Source organism: Podarcis tiliguerta (assembly GCF_965153285.1).
Source record: "Podarcis tiliguerta genome assembly, chromosome: Z".
NCBI classification, from domain to species: Eukaryota; Metazoa; Chordata; class Lepidosauria; order Squamata; family Lacertidae; genus Podarcis; species Podarcis tiliguerta.
This window is the reverse complement of record NC_139553.1, coordinates 25,547,746-25,569,774: the sequence shown is the minus strand read 5'-3', so window position 1 is coordinate 25,569,774 and position 22,029 is coordinate 25,547,746. Positions and strand designations below refer to the sequence as shown.

The 22,029-nt window shown below is 44.5% G+C and overlaps 2 protein-coding genes across 7 annotated transcripts in view; one reads left to right on the top strand and one right to left on the bottom strand.

Annotated features, from left to right (window-relative positions):
* COL4A6 (collagen type IV alpha 6 chain) overlaps positions 1–20,008 on the bottom strand; it is a 174,703-nt gene extending 154,695 nt beyond the window's left edge. For 4 of the 6 annotated variants that reach the window (XM_083423342.1, XM_083423346.1, XM_083423344.1 and 1 more), the window contains exons 1-3: positions 18,207–18,332; positions 17,961–18,057; positions 17,791–17,842 (exon numbers count right to left, since the gene is read on the bottom strand). In XM_083423342.1, the coding sequence (XP_083279468.1) occupies positions 17,791–17,842; positions 17,961–17,971 (63 nt within the window). In that variant the 5' untranslated portion in view covers positions 17,972–18,057; positions 18,207–18,332. Of the gene's footprint in view, positions 1–17,790; positions 17,843–17,960; positions 18,058–18,206; positions 18,333–19,872 lie in introns of those variants that run through there. The other 2 variants (XM_083423343.1, XM_083423345.1) reach the window with 1 other exon arrangement.
* A 336-nt stretch (positions 20,009–20,344) lies between these two features.
* The window catches only part of COL4A5 (collagen type IV alpha 5 chain), a 132,374-nt gene continuing 130,689 nt past the window's right edge, over positions 20,345–22,029 (top strand). Inside the window, exon 1 of the mRNA XM_083423348.1 lies at positions 20,345–20,478. Within this exon, the coding sequence (XP_083279474.1) occupies positions 20,374–20,478 (105 nt within the window). The 5' untranslated portion in view covers positions 20,345–20,373. The remainder of the gene's footprint in view (positions 20,479–22,029) is intronic.

Sequence of the window (22,029 nt, the reverse complement as noted above, 5' to 3'; positions counted from 1 at the left end):
GATCGTGCAAATGTGTTAGCTCCTGAAGAGGAGAATGTACTACCCACTTTGCTCCTACCTGGGCCTTTTAGGTCAATGCAGGAAAGCAGTTCCGCCAATGTTTGGCTTAGCATTTCATACAGACCCAGGACCACGGTTAAGGTCTTTCCTGCTTAACTATGACCTGTAGCCACAGGATGAACTTTAGCTACAGAAGGTAATTAAAAGAGGAGAGACCTTAACCACAATCCTGGGTTCAGATGACATGTTAGCTAAAAATTGACTTGATGCTGTGCCATACCAACCTAAGAAAAAACCCAGAGAGAAGTGGTTGCTATCTCCTTGGGAGCCAACACATGGGCCCTGTGCCATGGCCCTAAACCCTAACCATTTCTTTATATCCAACCTTTTTTCCAGAACTGGGACCTAAGGTGGCTCACAAAACACAGATAGCTAAAAACATATAAAAGATTAGAGCTGAAAAGTAATTAAGCTATAACAGAATTAAGTGTTGTAAAAACAAATCTATTAAAATGTAGATAGTAAAAACAGTCAGCTCCCAAAATCCTACTGGTGGAAGGACAACAAGGAGGGACCCAGTCTAGCTTCTCTAGGGACGGAGTTCCAAAGTCTGGGAGCAGCCAGTAAGAAGACCCTCGTCTGTGTCCCCACCAAGCATGCCTGGGAGGGTGGCAGGACTGAGAGAAGGGCCTCCCCCAAATATCTCAGAGCTCATATGGGAAAACACAGTCTTTAAGATAGCCCGGACCTAGGCCATATACAGCTTTATATATCATAACCAGCACTTTGAATTGTGCCCGGAAACAGACTGGTAGCCAGTGTAGCTTTTATAATATGGGAGTCATATGTTCCGTAAGACCAGCCCTAGTCAACAGTCTGGCTTTGGCTCTTTCAGCTAGTTTCCAAACATTTTTCAAAGGTGGCCCTATGTTGAGTAATTCAAATAACCTGGGTCCCATAGTACATTGAAGACTGCCTGATTCCTGATTCCTCAGGATCAGTGTGGTGTAGTGGTTAAGAGCGGTAGTCACGTAATCTGGGTAACCGGGTTCGCGTCTCCGCTCCTCCACATGCAGCTGCTGGGTGACCTTGGGCCAGTCACAGTCTCTCAGCCCCACTCACCTCACAGAGTGTTTGTTGTGGGGGAGGAAGGGAAAGGAGAATGTTAGCCGCTTTGAGACTCCTTAAAGGGAGTGAAAGGCGGGATATCAAATCCAAACTCCTCTTCTTCTTCTTCTTCAATCACTGAGATCCATTCACTGAGGCCCCTTTGGTGGTCACCCACCCCCTTGAGATTCGATTGACCTTTGCCAGAGAGACTTTAGTGTGGTTAGCCCTGCCCTGTCAGGTGATTTCCTGCCAGCAAGAGTCACCTCTGCCTTCTCTTAAATGTTTTGAAAACTGTATTGTTCAGACAGGCCTTTGGTATGTGAATTGGTTTTCTCTCTCTCTCTTTTTAACCAACCAGTATCCAATTTTTAAAATATATTTTTAATGGATTTAATATTACAGATAAGAAGAAGAAGAAACCAAGTCCAGTGGTACCTTGGGTTACAAATGCTTCAGGTTACAGACTCTGCTAACCCGGAAGTAGTACCTTGGGTTAGGACTTTACCTCAGGACGAGAACAGAAATTGCGCCGTGGCGGCGCAGTGGCAATGGGAGGCCCCATTAGCTAAAGTGGTACCTCAGGTTAAGAACAGTTTCAGGTTAAGAAGGACCTCCGGAACAAATTAAGTTCTTAACCAAAGGTACCACTGTACAACAACGATAAACACAACCAGTATACATTTATGTTTTCATCACAATAGTATTTTTTAAAAACACTGCACATAAAAACCTTGTTTTTATGAAGGTGCAATGCATAAATATTTAAATAAAGGCAAGCAATATATGGGAAGAGGAATAATCAAATGGTGATCAGCATGAACTGGGCTGCTGTATATCTCTCTGCCTACTAGAGCACACGTCAGCATAGCACACTTTTGAATTCTGAGAGATGCTGAAAGCTTACCAATCTAGAGTCAATACTGTATGCTCTGACAGAGCCCCTATTTTCTGGTAACTGACCCCAGTAAAACATTATCACTGCCTGTGCTTTTGGTAATACATATCGTTCTGACTTCATTGTTTAAAACCTGCCTCTGCCAATTGTGTGGGGTGGGTGGATGTGGGTGTATCTGTAACTCAGGATAACACACATGCATCTGATAAAATGGATTGCATTATACAAAAGCTTATGATACAATCAATGTGCCTGTCTGCCACAAGAGATTCTTCGTTGGTTTTGCTGCAATACAGTAACATGGCAAACCTTTGGAAATCGGTAAATTATTAAGCCCATGTTGACCCTCTATTGCTTTTGGAGAAGACTTTGGGGATTTACTATTGTTTACTATTGTTTTGTTACTTCTGCTCAAGTTACCAAAGATCAATTCTGGTGGTGCAAGTCAGCAATGTATAATCACCAAGAATACATCACGATTCCACAGGTGAGAACAAGCTAGGCAGGCAGTTTGCTTAGATGTGCTCACCTCTGGTAAACGAAGCAGCAGAGTTGCATGCACACACACAACCCGGACCAAGCCAGATCAGCCTTTGTAAACCTCTGCATCCCAATAGGAGCCTCTTAAAAACTCCCAAGATTATAACATTTGCTCTACGCCTGGTCACATCTAACAGGTAGATCGTGATATACCAGTAGATCACTGGACGTCTGTGGTAGATCATTGGCTCACCTCAAAGAAGCTCAACAACTTTGACCTGAGCCCCCCAAAAGGGGGTAGATCACTGCCAGTTTTTAACTCTCAGTAGATTGCAGTCTCTTGGGAGTTAGCCACCCCTGCTCTATGCCAACCCCAACAAGTAGAAATTATAGCTGTCCTCAATTAAAGACAGCTTGGTTTATTAATTGTATGCATTTTAATTAATAAAATAACAGATTCTATCTGCAAAATTTTTGGGTGGGAAAATAAAGTGGATTGAAGATAAATCTCTCCCCCCCCCCCCCAACTTTCCAGAAAGAAAGAAAGAAAAAACCCTGTTATCCTATTAAGCAGGATGGAAAACTCACAATTCAGTGGTAGAATGTCTGCTATGAAGATCAATATTAGAACATCAGCAGCTATTAGCCCTAATGGCTATGTTCTATCTGCACTTTTGGAGGCTGTAATGCCTCTGAATACAGTGGTACCTCGGGTTACAGACGCTTCAGGTTACAGACGCTTCAGGTTACAGACTCTGCTAACCCAGAAATAGTACCTCGGGTTAAGAACTTTGCTTCAGGATGAGAACAGAAATCGTGCGGCGGCGGTGTGGCGGCAGCAGGAGGCCCCATTAGCTAAAGTGGTACCTCTGGTTAAGAACAGTTTCAGGTTAAGAACGGACCTCCAGAAAGAATTAAGTTCTTAACCCGAGATACCACTGAATTAGTTGTGAGGAATCACAGCTGGAGAAAGTGCTGTTGCACTCAGGCCCTGCTTGCAGTCTCCCCATGGGTTGGCCAGTGTGAGAACAGGATGCTGTACTAGATAGGCCATTAGCCTAACTCAGCAGGCTCCAGGTTCAATCCCCAGTATCACCAGGTAGGGCTGAGGAAGCAACCCTGCCTGAAATCCCAGAGAGCTGCTGCCAGTAAGTTCAGACAATATAGGGCTAGATAGCCCAATGCTCTGACTTGGTATAAGGCAGCTTCGTATCCTAGTCAACGCAAATGCCTCTAGGCAATTAATTCAAAAACTACTTATCTGACTAAGCACCGCAGCCAAGCCAGAGAGGTTGTGTTGCCATATGGGAGAGCAAGAATTTATAAACATCAGCTGAAAATAAAAGCAGGCAGAATTCCAGGCTAATTGCCTGGCCTACATTTAACCTACAAGATTAAACTGCTTCCTGCAATTTGTGGCCTGCAGAGAGTGATCTAGATGGGGCACTAGAAACCAGAGAAGCATTAGTCCATGCATTAGCCGTTCGTGATGCTGTTCATAAGCAAAAAAAATAATAATTCTCATCTCCGCATAGTACTGCCCAGGCTTCCTCAACCTCGGCCCTCCAGATGTTTTGAGACTACAGTTCCCATCATCCCTGACCACTGGTCCTGCTAGCTCAGGATCATGGGAGTTGTAGGCCAAAAACATCTGGAGGGCCGAGGTTGAGGAAGCCTGGTATTGCCAGAGAAAATAAGACATTGAGAGTTTTACATCAGGAATACAGCATGGTTGTAGCTGTGACGTAGCCGTGATTAAATAAAGATATCCCTTATGTTCTATGCCAGGGGTTCCCATACTGTGGTCCATGGACCACCAGTGGTGAGATTCATTCTGATGGTGCCCGCCCTGCAAACATCTGCTCCCTAAAGCAATTATTCACTCTGTCTAATGGTAGGACTGGACCTGATACAACATAGCTTGAGAACCCACAATTTCTGTGTCAGCACCACTACAACTTGTCCTTCCCTCTGCACAGAAGTGACACAGCAAAACCAGCAAATCTGCCATGAAGAGCTTCCATGTGGCTTGCACATCAAGAAGCCAAGATGACTGCTTGTTTGAAGTCGATCTTGCCAGAGCCTGGATTTCCTTTTCAAAAGATAAAGATCCCCCTGTTTGTTTTGCCAGAGTAATAAAAAGAAGGAAAACAATGAAGAGGATAAGCTGAAACTCTCCAGGAGATGCTCAAGATATATTCGCACTGATGCAATCTCCAAAACCCATCCATCACACCATCTACTCATTAATCCTCAGCAACTATTTGCCAGTCACCTCTGGACTTTGGGCAAACGACTCTTCCTTAATGCCAGGGCAAATATATTTAATTCCATGCCGACCTCTTCCTGGCCTGCTTGACCTTAGGGATGTTTTCAAGAGTTAAAACCGGACCCAACAGATTTAATGCTGAACTCAGTAAGAGGAAAGTCCACATAAGGCAATCAAACTTCAGCTGCTTGCCTTTGCAAACTTGCTATGGGTGTCTGTCAACTGTGACTCTCCCTGCTTAAATCACACACACTTTCTGTGGCTTCCAAGGAGGCAATGAAGCCCCTGATATCACTGGATTGATACCACTGATATTTTCCTTTAGCAACACAGCAGACTCTGTATGGACAGAAGCTCACCCCCACACTCCAAGAGCTGCTCCAACCCTTATCCTGATCCTTGCTTTGATTCCTCCATTATTCCCTTGTGTCCTAAGGTCAAATGCAAAAACGCAGAGTCACTTCTACTTAAATTTCAGGAAGTTGCATCCCTGATAGAGGGCTTGTCAGATTACTTTTGAACTAATGTGTGCTCCTCTGGAGTGGGGTATCTCTACTGTCCTTTCTCCTGATAGACAGTAGCAAAGCTAGAGGAGCAGAAGTCATAGATTGGGAAGTCTCAGAATATGCAAGAAGAGAGAAAAGTAAAGAAAAAGCCATGAACAGCACTGACACTAAGGCTGTGAAGTACAGTGGTACCTCAGGTTAAGAACTTAATTCGTTCTGGAGGTCCGTTCTTAACCTGAAACTGTTCTTAACCAGAGGTACCGCTTTAGCTAATGGGGCCTCCTGCTGCCGCCACACCGCCGCCGCACAATTTCTGTTCTCATCCTGAAGCAAAGTTCTTAACCCGAGGTACTATTTCTGGGTTAGCAGAGTCTGTAACCTGAAGCGTATGTAACCTGAAGTGTATGTAACTTGAAGCGTATGTAACCTGAGGTACCACTGTACAGTATGTCCACAGAGAAACATAGCCCTTCTGCCTACGTTAGGAAAGGGGAACCACCTCTGTATACAGGTATGTGCTATTGGACTCCAACTCCCATCAGTCCCAACTGGCATGGGGGGGAAGCAGGTTTCCTAACACTATTTCAAATGAAATACGTTTTTGTCAAGCAATTTCCACTTAAGAGAGGCTGGGGGTGGGGAGATAGCTGGGCCAATGTGACCCCCAGTGGAGAGGAGTGACCCAGTGAAGAGCTAGAAAGGAGGAGCTGAAGCTTGCTCTGCAAGGGAGCTAAATAATATTTCTGGGCTCTTACCAACTTGTTTAAGATAAATTGAAATGTGTGGTTAAGTAGGAAGAGGCTGAGGAATTGTTTTTTGTATGATGTGGTGTTTATTACAATTGCCTGATATCCTGGGGGACTAATGTGGTTTGCCAAGAAGCAACTTCCAGCACCATGGCAGATTACAGGAATGTAATCTGGACTGGCTAGCTAAAAAGTCTTCAAGCAAGAATTGTCTAATTGTATCTTTAGACTCAGGGAGGCTATTGTATTATCCATGTGCTAAACAGATTACAGTACTTGTGCATTTAGCTCCTGTTCATCAATTATTGCATTCTTCTGTACAATTATGGTTCCAAACAAAGAAAAAATGAAAAAAATGTTCACATTAACTATCTGCAAGCTTTATTCCACCTAAACCCCATTGGACCTACACAGATAGAAGTCACATCAACAGCCAGCTTGAAATTGAGCCAATAACTCCATCAATTTATATTTAGGTATAAAATCACAATCAGACAAAAAGGGAAATCCACCAGCCAGTATCCTTGTGAACAGTCTTCAGTTTGAGCAAAGGTAATAAGCACAATCGTAGGACCAGGTCTCATTTCACAATCGCAATCACTTGCTTTATCAAAAAACAAACATCAAGGGCTCACAGCTATCTTGAATTCAAGTTTAAACAGTTCTCTAGTTAGGGAGGGGAGAGGGAGAGATAAATTGTGTCATTTTTTCCAAATACCCCAACCTTTTACTGGAAAAAAACACACATGCATTATCCTGTGACTAGTGACCAGGAAAGTTTGAGACACAAGTTGGACAATGGTTACAACTCAGGCCGGATTGTTCTTGGCAGTTTGAATGGAAAGCTACCATAGCAAACACGGCCATTGAGATCTTTCCTTATCAGCAAATAATTTTCACCAAAAAGATGCTGAAATTCTATTTCTTTGGGTGGGGGAAGGATCAGTTGAGCGGAGAAAGAGAGAGATATGAAACACTCTGGGGTAGCTCCACAGAAACCAATGAATGGGGCTATTTCTATGAAGCATGTGGTTTGCAGCCAGGCAGTGGTGGTTTCATGCTTTGGGGAGGAGGTGCCTTCCATTAATGGCCACTCTCCTCCACACCACACTTGCCAATACAGTGGATGCTCGGGTTGCGAATGTGATCTGTGTGGGAAGCACGTTCGCAACCCGCAGCATCCACAACCTGCAGCGTCGCGTCTGCGCAAGTTGCGCTTCTGCGCATGCGCAAGCACCAAAACCCAAAGTAACCCATTCTGGTACTTCTGGGATCGGCGCGGTGCGCAACCCGAAGTGTCTGTAACCTGAGGCATGACTGTATGGGGAACGGCCACAAGATCTGATTTGGACGCAGAATGCCCCAGGCTCAATCCCTGGCATCTCCAGAGAGGGCTGGGAAAATAAGTCTGTTTCTGAAACCCTGGAGAGCCACTGCCACTCACTGTACACAATACTGAGTTAGCTGGATCAGCAGTCTGACTTCCCGACAAGGCAGCTTCCTGTGTAGGAGTAACTTATGGGGAAAGACCATAGCTCAGTGGTAGGGCACATGTTTTGCAGTGCAGAAGTTCCCAGCTTCAATCCCAGGCCTCTCTGAGTAAGGCTAATGTTGCAGAGCCCCTTTTGGAAAACCCTACAGAACCACTACCAGCCATAGCAGCAAAAGAAAAACATTTTGCACTGTGGCATCTTATCCATCCGGTTCCTGTATTTTTATGTTGTGAACTGCCCTGTGATCTTCGGATGAAGGGTGGCATACAAATAAAAGAACATGATTAATAATATTAGACAGGGCTTGGAGTGAGTAGGATATATAATATGCCTCAACTGGAATGTACTTCTATGTTAAAAATAGTCATTTCCCTTCTATCTCAATCAACATTTACAAGTCAGTAAAGCATTCCAGTTTCATTCTAGTCTGTGAAAATGCTTTAATTGGATCACTTATCCACAGGGAATAGCGTACTCCATAAACCATTACCTGTGAAAGCTCTTGACATCATAAAATGTAGGTGACCCTGACCATTTTATAACACACATACTTTTCCAACTTTTCCATACTTTTCCAAATGCTTTCACATTATAGTTTAAAACATTTGGTCTTCTGAAATATTTATTCATTCATTAAACTTATATCCCTTTCATCCTCCCAAAATACTTTGAATGAAGCCTCCAAAGTAGATGCCTCAGACTTTATCTAGAGGGACATTACAATATCCACCTCTCAGATGAAACAGTCTGGCCCAAGATAGGCATACCTAATTAGGCCAAATAAAATCTGTGGGTTCAGGCATGCTTAATCTGCATGGAATGGCTGAACAACAATCAGCACTCTTTCATTAGTCTAGCAGGGCAAGGAGAAAATGTGGCTGACTTGATAATTCAGTGCCTATTTGCTCTAAAGCACTGTGAAAACCAGAGTCAGCTCTTGACTTCACCACAAGTTAACTCACAGTCCTGATGAAAATCTGCCCTTTCATCCCGGGATGCAAGAGACTTCTGCCCCACACTTTTTGCTGTGCCTCAAGGTGCTTGCCAGAAGCTGCCTACAAGTGTGGCACTTGCACTCAACACTTGCACCTGCATAGTACAGTGGTATTTTCCTCCCTTGCACCTGTCAGATGGTCAGCAGGAGAGTGAGCATGTGAGCAGCACATCCAGGCTCAGAGGAGGAAGAAGCTGCCACCATGGTCATGGCTCACCCAGCCCCTGCCTGTAGCCTATAGAGAGTTGCACAGCAGGGGTGGGAAGTATTTTCTACTTCACCTCAGGCAGCAAAATGTCTTGGGCTGGCAATGCTTGGACTCCCAACACCACCCAAAGCAGAAACAGGTGTTTCATCTGTTTCAAACCATGTGTTTAATTTCACACATCGTTTGGCCCTACACTTCAAAGCATAATTCATTTGGTAGGTATTTTTATTTTGCTTCTGATTCAGGGAATACTGGCTTTATGTTTCCTTAGTTTTATGAAGTCATAAGGATAGGAACTTTGGTATATATAGCGCCACCAGTTTGTTAAAGTAGCAAGTAAAAGGCTGAGAAGGAATAATTACAGTATATACTTGACAACCATGCAATTCCTAGCCCATCAACTGGATCTTTTACTTTGAAATTTTGCCTTTGAGTGATGTGGTAGTGGTGCACATACGGAAGCATACTTTGGGTTGTTTTGTTTTTTAATTGCAATTATAATTGAGAATTAAATGCTTAATTGCTAAATGATTAACCAAAAGGGAAAAAACTAGAGAACCTAGGAATAAATGTTTTAGTTTCTACGACTTCTTAAATTTGTGAACCTTTCTTTAATTGTTGGTTCTGATCTTGGAAATAGAATTTTGCAGTTCTAGCACCACTTCCGTAGGTGCCACACCTGTTCTTTCAAAGGCAGTCTATTGATCTCATATGGTGCAGAACATTATCTAAAATTCCGGTCTGAAGCTTCATAGCATGCTGTCAGCCTCTTATGCCATTTGACAAAAGAAGTGATCACGTGGCACTCCAGTTCCCAGATCTTCCATTTTTGAGGTCAGGAGGGAGATGACAAAGTTCATTTCACAATGGAAGTCAAACAACTACAAAAGGATCTAGAAGCATGACAAAACCCGAAGTGTGCTTGCATTCCTAGAGCAGCCTTCCCCAACCAGGTGCCCTCCAGAAGTTATTGGACTACAACTCCCATCAGCAACAAACAACAGGGCAAATGCTATGGGACGAGGGGAGTTGTAGTCCAACAACATCTGGAGGGAACCCAGTTTGGTAAGGCGACCATGAAGGGAGCCAGGCTGCCCTAAAAAATACAGGTTAATGGTGGAAGAAACCCAGCTCAGACATCACTGCTTAATTTTCAAAACATTAAGCAAATAAATAAATAGCAACTCCTGATACATAAGTATAGAACTCCAATACTGGCAGTTTTATTGTCACATACTCAATTCATATTATCTTAATTTTTATCTTTTTAAAATAGTTATTTGGGTTTTATCATACATCACTGATAAGTTGTTGTTTTTTAATGCTGCTCCTATTTGGATTACTCTCTACAACCAGGTGGAAATTATCCAAAGTGTGGCATTGGTCAATGACAGAGCAGCTGAGAAGGTCTCAGGTTCAATCCCTGGTAGTATCTTAAGGGCTGGGATTGTACCCTGTCTGAAACCCTGGAGAACCACTTCCAGTTAGTGTAGACAGTACTGAGCTGAATGGACCAATGGTCTGTGTACAAAGCTTCTTTCTACGTACAAACAACCCCATCTCCTTCCTTCTAAAATAATATTTATATATCATGTTTCCATGAATCATGTAGGTAACACTAATATAGCTTAGGGTCACAGAACCTGAATTATCACCTATTCCCATCCCAATTAAAGTCATACCAACAACACATAACCACAGCCTAAAACAGAGAGATATCTTATAGCCCCTCCAGATGTTCCTGGACCACAACTTCATTTGTGTTGGCTGGGGTTGGTGGGTGTTGGGAGCCCAGCAACATCTGGAGGGCCACCAGTTCTCATCCAAAATATTCCATGGGAAAAGGATCACATTTCATTAAAAGGCCTGTGAGAATTAATTGCACACAAGGCAGAGAGCTTAAAAGCTCCTTTTGCACAGGGTTTTTTTTCCCCTAGTGCGGGAAGAGCTTTCAAGCTTTCTGTCTTGCTTACTTGGCTCTGGGATGCTCTCACGCACTATTGACACCTTTCTGCCTTGCTTAGGGTGGGGTAAGGACAGCATGTTGTGCCAGCTCCATAAGGTAAGGACAGTAGCACAGAGGTGGAACATAACCCCTGCACGAGACCTGATTGTACTGCACCTCTTTTTCTCTAGCCAAGAAAACCCTCACACACATGCTCCCCTCCCCTGCAAAAAAACACAAAAAACTATTGTTAAGTTTTGTTGAAGTTATCAACAAAATGTCTCTTTCCCTGTAACCAACTTGCATACAGCTCAGTGCCTATTTGCTTTTAGCTAAGGACAATGAACTCCTTAATCCTGCTCCTTCCTCCATCTTATAATGATCTCCTGCCAAATGCTTAAAATTTGGTACTGTTCAATTTGTCTAAGCAAATAATAATTATAAAATACAAGGGTTTTAAATCAGGAAGCTGCAACTAACAGTTCAGAAGTTATCAGCATTTGCCTAATCTAATAGCAGGGTTCCAATATACACAAATGCCTTTGAGCAAACCTATTTTAGTACCACTGGCACCTACTGTAGATGGCTTGAACTCTAATAGATGAGTCCAAGAACAATTTAAATATCTATCTACTCCATTTATTGCAGTCATTCACATTATGTTTTCTTCCCCGCAGGTAGGGAACCTTTCTCAGGACAAAGGTGGGGCAGTGATGAGTGGAGGCAGAGTCAAAAGTGGGTGGGCCAGTGAATGCAAAAAGGTTAGTTTTTCTACTTGCAAGCAAGAGGCATTCTCAGAGTTCAGGAACACATTCTAGCCAGGAAGAAACATTCAATGTGAAGCAAAGCCAGCGATGGAAGCCTAGGAAAGTTCTGTAGGCTAGACAGAAAGGTCTGGAGGAGAGTGGTTTTGGTCTATAAAGGCTCCAAGCAGGTTCAGACCCAGACCCAGATTAGCTTCAGTAAGATGCAAAATCTGCTTCCAGGCTATGCATACCCTGGGGTGCACACAGCTCAAAGGTGGATCACAGGTATGCTCACAACATACTCATGCAACATACATGCATAGATATGATGCCTGCACTCATGCAGCCTTCCTATGCGAAACTGGCATTTGTGAATGAAGCTTATCACACATGATGCAGCTCTGGTATAGTCCGAGCATGAAAATAACAAATCATTCCATACTTGCTCTATACCCAGAGCCACAAATGGATGCTTTGATCTCCGTTTCACTTACGCCGCACCAACAAATCAGGCATTGGTCCAGGCCCTACCATAGCGAAGCAGATTGCTCATGCTGCAGATGCTGAGAGGTGGCAATGAGGTATGAGAGGGAAGGGTTGTGTATGCCACATGCCATGCCTTGTTGTCACTAGAGCTAGCCAGCTGCTCCGAGATTCAGTAGACTAGAGGACACTGCCCTATCATAGCAAGATTCAACGGCTGCTCTACTTAGCTTTGTACAAATAATGGGTGTGGTGGTTGGAAACCATATTATCCTCCACCTCAGGTAGCGAAATGTTTTGGGCCAGTTCATTGTAACTCTGTACTGCTAACAGAGACTAGCAGCAAGTCTCCTGGGTTTCAGACAGGAGTCTCACCCAGCCCTGCCTGAAGATGCTGGACATTCTGCATACAAAGCAGATAATTCTTGAGCTATGGCCTTTCTCTAATTCCAGCAACTGAGCCCGAGGCATTTTGTATGCAACTATGTTCTGCCATTGAGATACAACCTCTTTTCCCATCCATGCAAGGATTTGTCTTTTTGTAGCCATTTTTAACAGTATCTACTTCTTTTCAAAAAAATAAGCATGTTCAAGGGTGTGCATGTGATACAGAAAAGCTAAGCTCCCTCTTTAACTCAGCTATGCCCCACGATTCTGCAAAGGAGAAAATATTCATATTTTCTCCTTTAGGTATTAAACTGACCCAACCAGAAGCTGCTTTAGACCTGGTCTGGTCCATTATAGCAAACCACAAGGACTAGGGGAAGAAGGTACCGCTATGAGGCCCAGGGAAAGAAAAAACACACAATAAGGACAAGCTTCCTGCTTTGTACACATACTGTCCCATGATTAACGCTCACTATCTCCAGTTAAAACAGGAGTGGGGAATTTTTCTTAGCCCAAGGGCCACATTCGCTTTCTGTGGGCCACATGCCAAAAGCAGGTGGAGCACCAAATGTAAATTTTATCTTTGTCCAATAGGAGTTTTTCCACATACACACTTGCACACTCCATCCATGCAAGCGAAATAGACTTATCAGAATTCAAGGAAACATTCCAAGCTAGCACAGATAATACAATGGTACCCTCAGGTTACAAACACCTCGGGTTACATACTCCACTAACCCGGTAGTATCACCTCGGGTTAAGAACTTTACCTCAGGATGAGAACAGAAATCATGTGCCAGCTAAAGTGGTACCTCAGGTTAAGAATGGTTTCAGGTTAAGAATGGATCTCCGGAACGAATTAAGTTCGTAACCAGAGGTACCACTGTAATAATGCTTGAGGAGCAGAGCAGTGTGGTCTATAGCAAATTCAAGGAAAGGCATGGAGGGTCACATTTGGCCTCTGGGCCTGAGCTTTCTCAGCCTGAATGAAAATGACTGCACCTAACAGTAATCTTGGAGATCCAGTGCCAATCCAAGGAAACAATAGTGGCCTACTTCATATTTGTTGGACTACAGCTCCCATCATCCCTGACCACTGGCAATGCTGGTAGGGGTTGATGGGAGTTGGAGTCTAAAAAAAATGTGGAGGCACAATGCTGGCTACTCCTCTGGTGCATGGATCAATGACTCAGAAGCACATCTATTCATCTATCTAGCTATCACTTTCAACAGATTTTTCATCACATGGTGATGAAAAATATAACAGGAAAGGAAAACAGGAGCTTTGCCATCTTTCTCTGTTACACATTTGTATCACCATGAAGCTACAAGTGCTGAATTAGGGCTAGTGTCACATCTAAGAATTGCCAAATGAGGAAAAACCAAAACAGAGCAGCCTCACAAGATGACTCACATGCCTTTAACACAGGTTCAAATTGCTCTTCAGCAATTACTGACTTGAATACAGAATGCCATTTAGTTTGAAAACAAAAATAACGCAGTAGGAGAAATAAGCCACAGTACTTTATTTGTTCCAGTCAAAATGAACTCACTCAGGAACAAGCTGCATTGCAATCAGTGGCTATTAGCCATGATTGCTATGTTCTGCCTCCACAGTCAAAATCAGTAATGCTTCTGAATATACCTGTTGCTGGAAACTGGTGCTCATGTACTTGGCTCCAGCTTGTGGGTTTCTCACAAGCATCTCTCTGGTTGGCCACTGTGAGAATAGGATGCTAGACTAGATGGACCATTGGCCTGATCCAGCAGGGCTCTTTTTACTGAGATTTACCATATTTTTTGCTCTATAAGACTCAGTTTTTCCCTCCTAAAAAGTAAGGGGAAATGTGTGTGCGTCTTATGGAGCGAATGCAGGCTGCGCAGCTATCCCAGAAGCCAGAACAGCAAGAGGGATTGCTGCTTTCATTGTGAAGCAATCCCTCTTGCTGTTCTGACTTCTGAGATTCAGAATATTTTTCTTCTTCTTTTCCTCCTCCAAAAACTAGGTGCGTCTTGTGGTCTGGTGCGTCTTATAGAGCGAAAAATACGGTACTTCCTGGAAAGAACAGTTAAGGCTTTCAGTGTATGGGCCGGGATAGAAATAAGCCAATGCTCACAATCTAGCACCATTACCCTAAAGCACTGTAACCTGGAAGTGAGTCACAACTGATTAAACCCAAAACAGCTGGCAAGACAAGTGGATCAGTTTTTCTGCAAATTAAGGAGCCGACCCAATTATCCCAGGTACAGTACTGATCCAAGTTAAGTAATTTGACACATTTGGGTCATTTAGAAACTACCCTTTGGGGAAATCACTGGTCTGGCCCAACTTATGTTGCAGAAAACAGGGGATGGAAACACAAGAGCTACTGAACAATGCTAACTGAAAAGTGTCATCTGCATAACTTGACAGTATGAACCTTGATACACAACTAGAGAGTTTGGCTACTTAGCTTTTTCACCCCAGTCCTACGAAACACCCAACATTTATAGTGCAATCCTAAGCATGCATATAATCGTAAATTCAATGGGGCTCACTACCAGATAAGTAGAGTTAGGATTACAGCAGGGGTTCCCAAACATATTTCTCTACAGACCACTTGATTTTTGCTGAGTGTCATGGTGGACCACATAAGGATTCTTCTTCCTGTTGCATAAATATGAATGTACTCTGTCAGATGCTAGATGATTTTTAACTGTCTTTTTATTGCTCCTGTTGTGTTTTAATATAAAACACAACGAGGGAATAAAAAGGACAACTAAATATCAATTTAGTTGAAGCAACAGACGTGCCATCTTCCATCTTCAACCACGAATCCATAGCGATACCTGGATTAGTGTGTTAAACACTGTTTTGTGAACACCTGGTTTATACCCTTGGCTGTAAGTCATTAAAGCTTGGAATCACAGTTACTTTTTTCCAGTTGAAAATACGTTGTGTTTTTTCTTACTTTAACAAAATTTATACACCTGTTAGTCCAACAAAAGATTTATACATAGTTTAAAACTTGTATGTAAGTAAACAACAATAGCTCTGAAGAATTAAAAAAACCCCTACTTTGTTCTAGATAAATCATGTACAGGCACCATATCACAAGCATCCTCTTAAGAGTTATCCTTTCCTGGCCATGAGATATGGGAAGACCCCTCTTTTAAAGTAAGGGTAGCCAGATGCAAAAGAAGGTAGGCACCTTTGATAGATGTTCTACACCAGTGTTTCTGAAACATGGGTCGCCAGCTGCTTTTGGACTACAACTCCCATAATCCCTAGCTAGCAGGACTAGTGGTCAGGGGTGATGGGAACTGAAGTCCAAAAACAGCAGGAGACCCAAGTCAGGGAAACACTGTTCTACACCTACTAAATTCCCTCTGGAGCCCTGTCTTCTTTTGTATCTGCCCCCCCCCCCCCGTGAGAATGGTGTGATTTTCATCAGCACTTATACTAAAAGGCACATATATTGTTTTCAATCTGCTGCCTAATTACCTGGAAACCTTTTATCATCTTAGGTTCTACACGTGCTATAAACTTTATTTCTCTTGCGCTTTAATGAAAGCTGAGTATCTGGAGATTATGACTCATGGGAGGACTACCCTCCCCTCACAAACACCCATGTCACCTTTTTTTAACTCAACCAAGAAAGTGTTAATGAATCTAACACAATTAAGCACTGCAGCACTAACAAAAGCACTTGTAAAACGAGGGCTTTTGCCATATGGGAACTTTTGCGAAGGGGCATTTAGACAAGTAAGAAGCACTTTATATTAATATTCAAAAACAATATTCAACCAACAGCTGGTGGTGGTACAAAAACCTATGTTTCAGATGAGCACAGTCTGGAATTACTGCCCTTACAAAGCAAACTAATTTGACATATACAACAAAAAGACCTGTGGCATCACAAAGCATTTTCCCAGTCCAGTGTAGATATTGTCTGTTCTGCATATGTTGCATAACACAAAGAGGGCTTAATTTGAGCCACAGTATAGCACCAGAAATGTCCCCAGGCCCCACAATGAACCAAGTCATATCAACATTGACAAACTATACATTCTAACTGCATTGCAAGTCGTTGGATTAAATGACCTTTGGAATTCCTTCCAACACTAGGAGTCTACGATTCTATGACTCTAAGCGTAGGAAGGGAATCTCAAGAAGACATTTAGCTCTCATGCTTCTCAGAGGCTTTAAGAAGTCCTGTCCCTGAACTCTAGAACTTGTGATCAGCATAAAGCTACCAACAGGCCTGCTCCTAAGGACCTAAGCCTACACAGAACACCACACATCTAAGGCACATGACTTGCCCCAATGAATCATGGGAACTGTTGTTTCCCCCTCATACGACCACAGTTCCCTGCACCCTTAAAAAACACAGATTCTAGGATCCTTTGGGGCAGGCCATGTGCTTTAAATGTATTGTGTGTACACAGCCTCTCTTTGACAGGAGCCCTAAATGCAGTTTTCATCACATGGCCCCCTATAGCCCCCTGCTTATAGCTGCACAGTGCACCACCCGTAAAGGGACAGTTTATAAGGGCTAACTTTAAAAAGCAAGGAGCCATAGTTCAGCAGGAAAGTCAGCCCAGCCCCTTTGCAAAGAGTGCTTCTGAGCTTGCACAGAGTGCAGTCTAGAATAGAGAGAAAAGGAGGCTTAAGCATCCTCATCCCATTCTCTTTAGAAGCAGTAACTGCTTCCAAACCTAAATGGATGGTAAATGCGGTTTACCTTGGCCATGACTTTGGCTTATGTTCTTACAATACCCTCCATAGATGCATAAACCCAAACTTTCAAAGAGTTCTGAAGACCACCCCAGAGGAAAGAAGAAAATGTGATGAAGGGCTCAAAAACTAATTGGTTTTATTTATCATTCCAGTACGTGGCTTCCCAACTTTGCAATTTTATATATAGCACATGTGTTCAAGGACAGAGAAGTTTTACTTTAAGTACCACAAGTAAAAAATAGACACCAGTAAGGGGTTGCACTTCTCTACAATGCTTACTTGGGAATCAAGTAAGCTTTTGAGTAAATATACAAAAGATGCATAGGACATTTACTGCATGTAGTGTCCCTGTGTTTTGGCATCCACAGACCCTCATGTTCCAGGCCCAAACTCCACAATCCACATACAAAGCACCCCAGTTATTACAGAAAATGCAGCAGGGGTTTTAAATGAAGTGCAACCATCATGCTGCCATCCCATACAAGAATAAGTCTCACTACCATTTCTACTAGTTCATTTACAGCATCATGGACACTGATGTTATCATCCAGCACCCTACTCTGGAGTAGACACTGAGTATGCATTATTTCCCCGAATTAGGGCATACAGCCAACAAACATTTACTTGGAACTAAATTGCATCAAGTTTAACAGAGCTTACTCTGTGGTAAGTGTGCACCCAGTTCACATTAAGTATCAACTGGACACATTTTTACCTGAGAGGAGGCCCCAATGTTGTGTGTATTCTGACTCAGGAAAATAAATGCGCAGGATTAGAATGTGTTTTGAGATTGTCTGGGAACACTTACCCCATTCACAGAATCTGGAGTCAGGCAGAAAGCAACAAGGAACGCAACCAGCCTGCACGGGGTAAAGGACCAAAAATTAATTAAAGTTGTAACAGAGACTCCACCAAGTTACATTTGATTAAAGTCAAGGTAGCATCACCCCCACCGGCCGCCCTTCCCCAGAAACTCACCCAGCGCGCATGGTGCAGCGTGGCCGGCAAAGAAACTGCTTCGCTCCCGCTGGAGAACTCAGTTCCTCGGGTTGCTCACGGCGCCCGGCCCCCCGGTCTGTGGGAAAGAAGGCAGCCAGGTTAAGACAGCATGACAACAAAGTTTGGGATTTTGGGGGGGAGTGGGCAGGAAGGGCCGACCGTGCTGCTACCGATCAGTTAGGCTACGGGAAGATCTTGGTCCCGCCTCCGGGGGGGAAACATTACCCGCGTAAGGTGCACGAATCCTGATCAAAGAGCGCGCAAGCGAGAATTCCCCAGCAAAACGGCCGCGGCAGCGCGGCGTCGGGCGAGGAATGGAGACGGCTAGGGGGCGGGCCCACGACTGTCAATCAGCCAAGTAGGCAGCCGCAGATCCGCATCAAACTCTCTCCCTCTCCTCCCCCATCCTTTCTTTCCCCCAAAGTCAGAAAAAAGGATAAATGAATAAACTTGGATTTGCTGATCTTCCGTTTCTGTGCTATGTTCATCATTCCGAAGTTGTGCTGGGCACCTGCTTTTGATCTGAGATAACCAGAGCACTCAGGTGATCCCAGACCAAATGTAGGTAACCAACAATGCGCCCGCGCGCGCAGCGGAGACCATACCCTCACATTTGCTTATTTTATTTTATTTTCTAAAGAAAACAATTAACTCCTATTCACGTTCACATGGACGCAAGGCTCACTTAATTCCGTGTGGCTTAGGTTGCAATCCAAACACCACTGACCTGCGAGTAAGCCCCACTTAATTCAATAGAACTTACTTCTGAGTAGACATGGTTAGGATTGCGCGGCAATTTACTACTCTCAGGGAAGCAGACTAATAGTTCCATTGAAATTAGCACCCCGTGCTTCGAGTGCAATTGCATAGGATCGCACAATTACACGCACGCATCTCAACTAGGGAACCGAATCAAACAGGTGTGACACAGAAGTCCAACTCTGAACTCTTATCAAGCCCACTGGAGGTTCCGAGGTATCTCATACCTGTGATTCTCCTGAGAATTTTTTTCACTGAAGTTGTTCTGCACGTTTGCATGGGTTTGGAACCTGATTGTATCTTGGGGAGTTAAATGCAATCAAAAATTTATCTCCCTATTTTTTCCTTCTCAATTCAGAGCTGGCATCCAGTTTCAAAGACTTACAGCGCAACCCTACGCAAGTTTACCGCGCAAATAGTAAGCCTCAGTTAGTTCAATGGGACTAGGCTGTAATCCTAAACGGTCCATACAGAACCACTCACTTTCCGCTTTCCATAGGCAGCCAAGGGATGCCGAAAGCAGCAGACCGATCACAAGGGTGCATCAGAAAGCTTACTTGCTCCCGAGTAAGGATGCAGCCATGTGCCCGCCCCTAAGCATGTTGACTGAGGCCCTAACCAAGTCTACCTGGGAGTAAGCCTCACTGAATTCAATAGGATCAGTATGGTTAGGATTGAGCGTAAGTCTCTCAGGACACTTGTGGTGGTTAAGTCTGAGAACTTCCCAAAAGGGTCTGATCTGAATCCCGCCCCCTACCCAATTTTCTTACCTATTCCCCCCTTTTCTTTTCTAGAGCACCTTCCCACCTGCCGCCGCCTCGGGAGGACGGGGGGTTGCGCACAAAGATACCCTTTCAGATTTGGGGTTTAAACACACCTTGCCGCTTCTGCCAATCAAGTGTCAATCAAATACACACACAAACAAACTCTGCGGGTTGTATCTGATGCTGCTTTTTATACAGAGGAGAACCACTGCAACACACAGAAACGACTAACACAAATCCGTAAGTTTCAGTGGGACCCATCTGAGTAAAATTTAGTTGGAACACGAACCCTGCGTGTGTGAGAGGGAGAGAGAAAAAGAACATTAATGCTCTTGAAAACCTGAACTTTTTATTTCGTGGTGGCTTACCTGGAATGACTCTGAGCCTGAAAAAAAGAAAAGAAATAAACCGTCACACAACACCTATTTCAAGAACAGCCCCTTAATCTTAACCATCACGGCCATTCGCTGGGAGGCTTCCTCAACCAGCCAAGGAGTGCGGCGGATGAATCCCAGAGTGCCTTTTTTTGGGGACAAAGTAGTCCCGGGAGAGCGGCTTTTCTTTTCTTTTTCCCCCACACTTTTTTTTTTTACTTTTTTTTTGGAGCGCGGACAAGTCTGCAAGTCTGCACAGAAAGGCGAGCGGGTTTGCAGAGACCGAGGGGGAGGGGACAGGACAAGCGGGCGGGCGCACCGCTCGCCTCGGCTCGCCTTAGCCCAACCCAGCCCAACCTTCTCTCCCCCTCTGCCCCCACCACCTTCTTTCCCTTCCTTCCCTTTTTCCCCCTTTTTTTGCGAAGACCATGTCAGCTCCGAAGGACCAGCCCGGGAGCCTGCGAGACTGCTGAGGAAGGGAGGAGGAGGAGGAGAATGAAGCTGAGCCCGAGGGCCAACTGCCTGCTGCCGCCAACGCCGCCGCCGCTGCTGGTGCTCTTGCTGCTGCTGGGTCTCTGGAGCCAGGACGCCGGAGCTGCGGTGGGTGCTCCGAGCTGCTCTCCTCCGGGGGAAGAAGCCGAGCGGGAGCCGCGGGAAGAGGGTGGCGGAGTGGGAGAAGCAGCCTCAGGTTGGTTTGCCTGTGGCTGTGTGAGCTCCCGGAGGAAAAATCACCTCGTATTTATAGTCCTTGGTAAATGAAGTCCTTGGCGTGGGCACTACGCTGTAGGTCTTTTTTTTTTAATGTAAAAAGCCTCGGTTTCAAAATAGGGCGACCTTGATTGTTGTTGCTTTGGAAATGGCCATGTGTTTCAGAGGCCGGATGAGCGAGGGGGGGGGAACCTTGGGAATGACCCTGTGCGCTACCTTCGTAATCCCCGTGTGGGTGGGGGGGAGACTCTTATCTCTCTCCCCTGCCTCATTTCCCGGCCGCGGAAAATGGGGAGGGCGAGCGGGGACCCACGTTGCCTTCAAGGCTACTCCTGAATTTCTTTCACTAATTAGCTGAGCCTTACGTTGCTTTTCCAGCAGATGGCCCAAACTTTTTATTTGCAGCCGCTTAAATACCTGTTGAGAGTGGAGCACGAACTTATCATCATCATCATTATTATAGAACAGCTTTGTTTTTTGGGGGAGAATATCCAAGGAGCTGATTAGGGTAGGGGGGCTGCGGCTGTTTCCCTTCCGGCTCAAGTGCCTCTCCTTCAGGTGGCTGCAGCGTGGTTTTCTTATCTCGCCCCTTCCTCTTCCACCGTAGCTCTCGCCCTCTTCACGGGGAATGTCTATATCAAACAAAGACATGTATAGTTTTGTCTAGCTCCCTTGAGGTTGATTTGTGGCTGCCCTCCTTTCCCGCCGACCCCCTTTTAAATTAACGTATGTGAAAGTGAATTGGTGAGTTGGAGGGACTCCATGCAGAGGAACACCCCCCCCCCACCCCATGCTGCTGTGTGTTTAGCTCCATTTGTGAGGTTTTAGCACAAAGAAGAAATTAGTTCAGCTTCACTCAGAACTCCTGAGCGCTTCCATCGGAAGCCCGCTGTCTGGACATGGAGAGGATCATCTCTCTTTCCCCGGGGCCTCAGGGTGTGAGACACTCCTGAAGAGCAGCGGCTTAGGCTTCCCACTTGTCTTTCCAGAGGATGCTTCTGCTAACCAAGTTGAGGGAGTGCGTTGTGTCCTACTGGGTTTTGAAAATATGTTAGAACAAGTATGTATGTGTGATGCTTAGAGCAAAATATGATTTTATTTAATGCCACACCAGCTACTTCTTGCTTTTTATATAGTATTCTTTCATTTGCAGCCATGAGGGTCGGGGAGGCGGTAATTTTTTTTTTTACTGAAGCACTGCTTAAGTACCCACAGAATCTTTGGTGAGGGAGGAGGATGGAGAGAAAACCAATGGGTACCACGTCTGGCTCCACTCTTGGCTGCCCCACCAGGTCCCCAGCAGCTGGCACTGAGTTGCAACATGCGGTGCTCAGGTTTGCTGTTAATGCCCATTTTACAGATGGGGAATGCTGAAGCCGAAACATAGGGCCCAGGGTTGCACACTTGAGTTTGTGGCAGAGGTAGGACTTGAGCCCAGGCTTT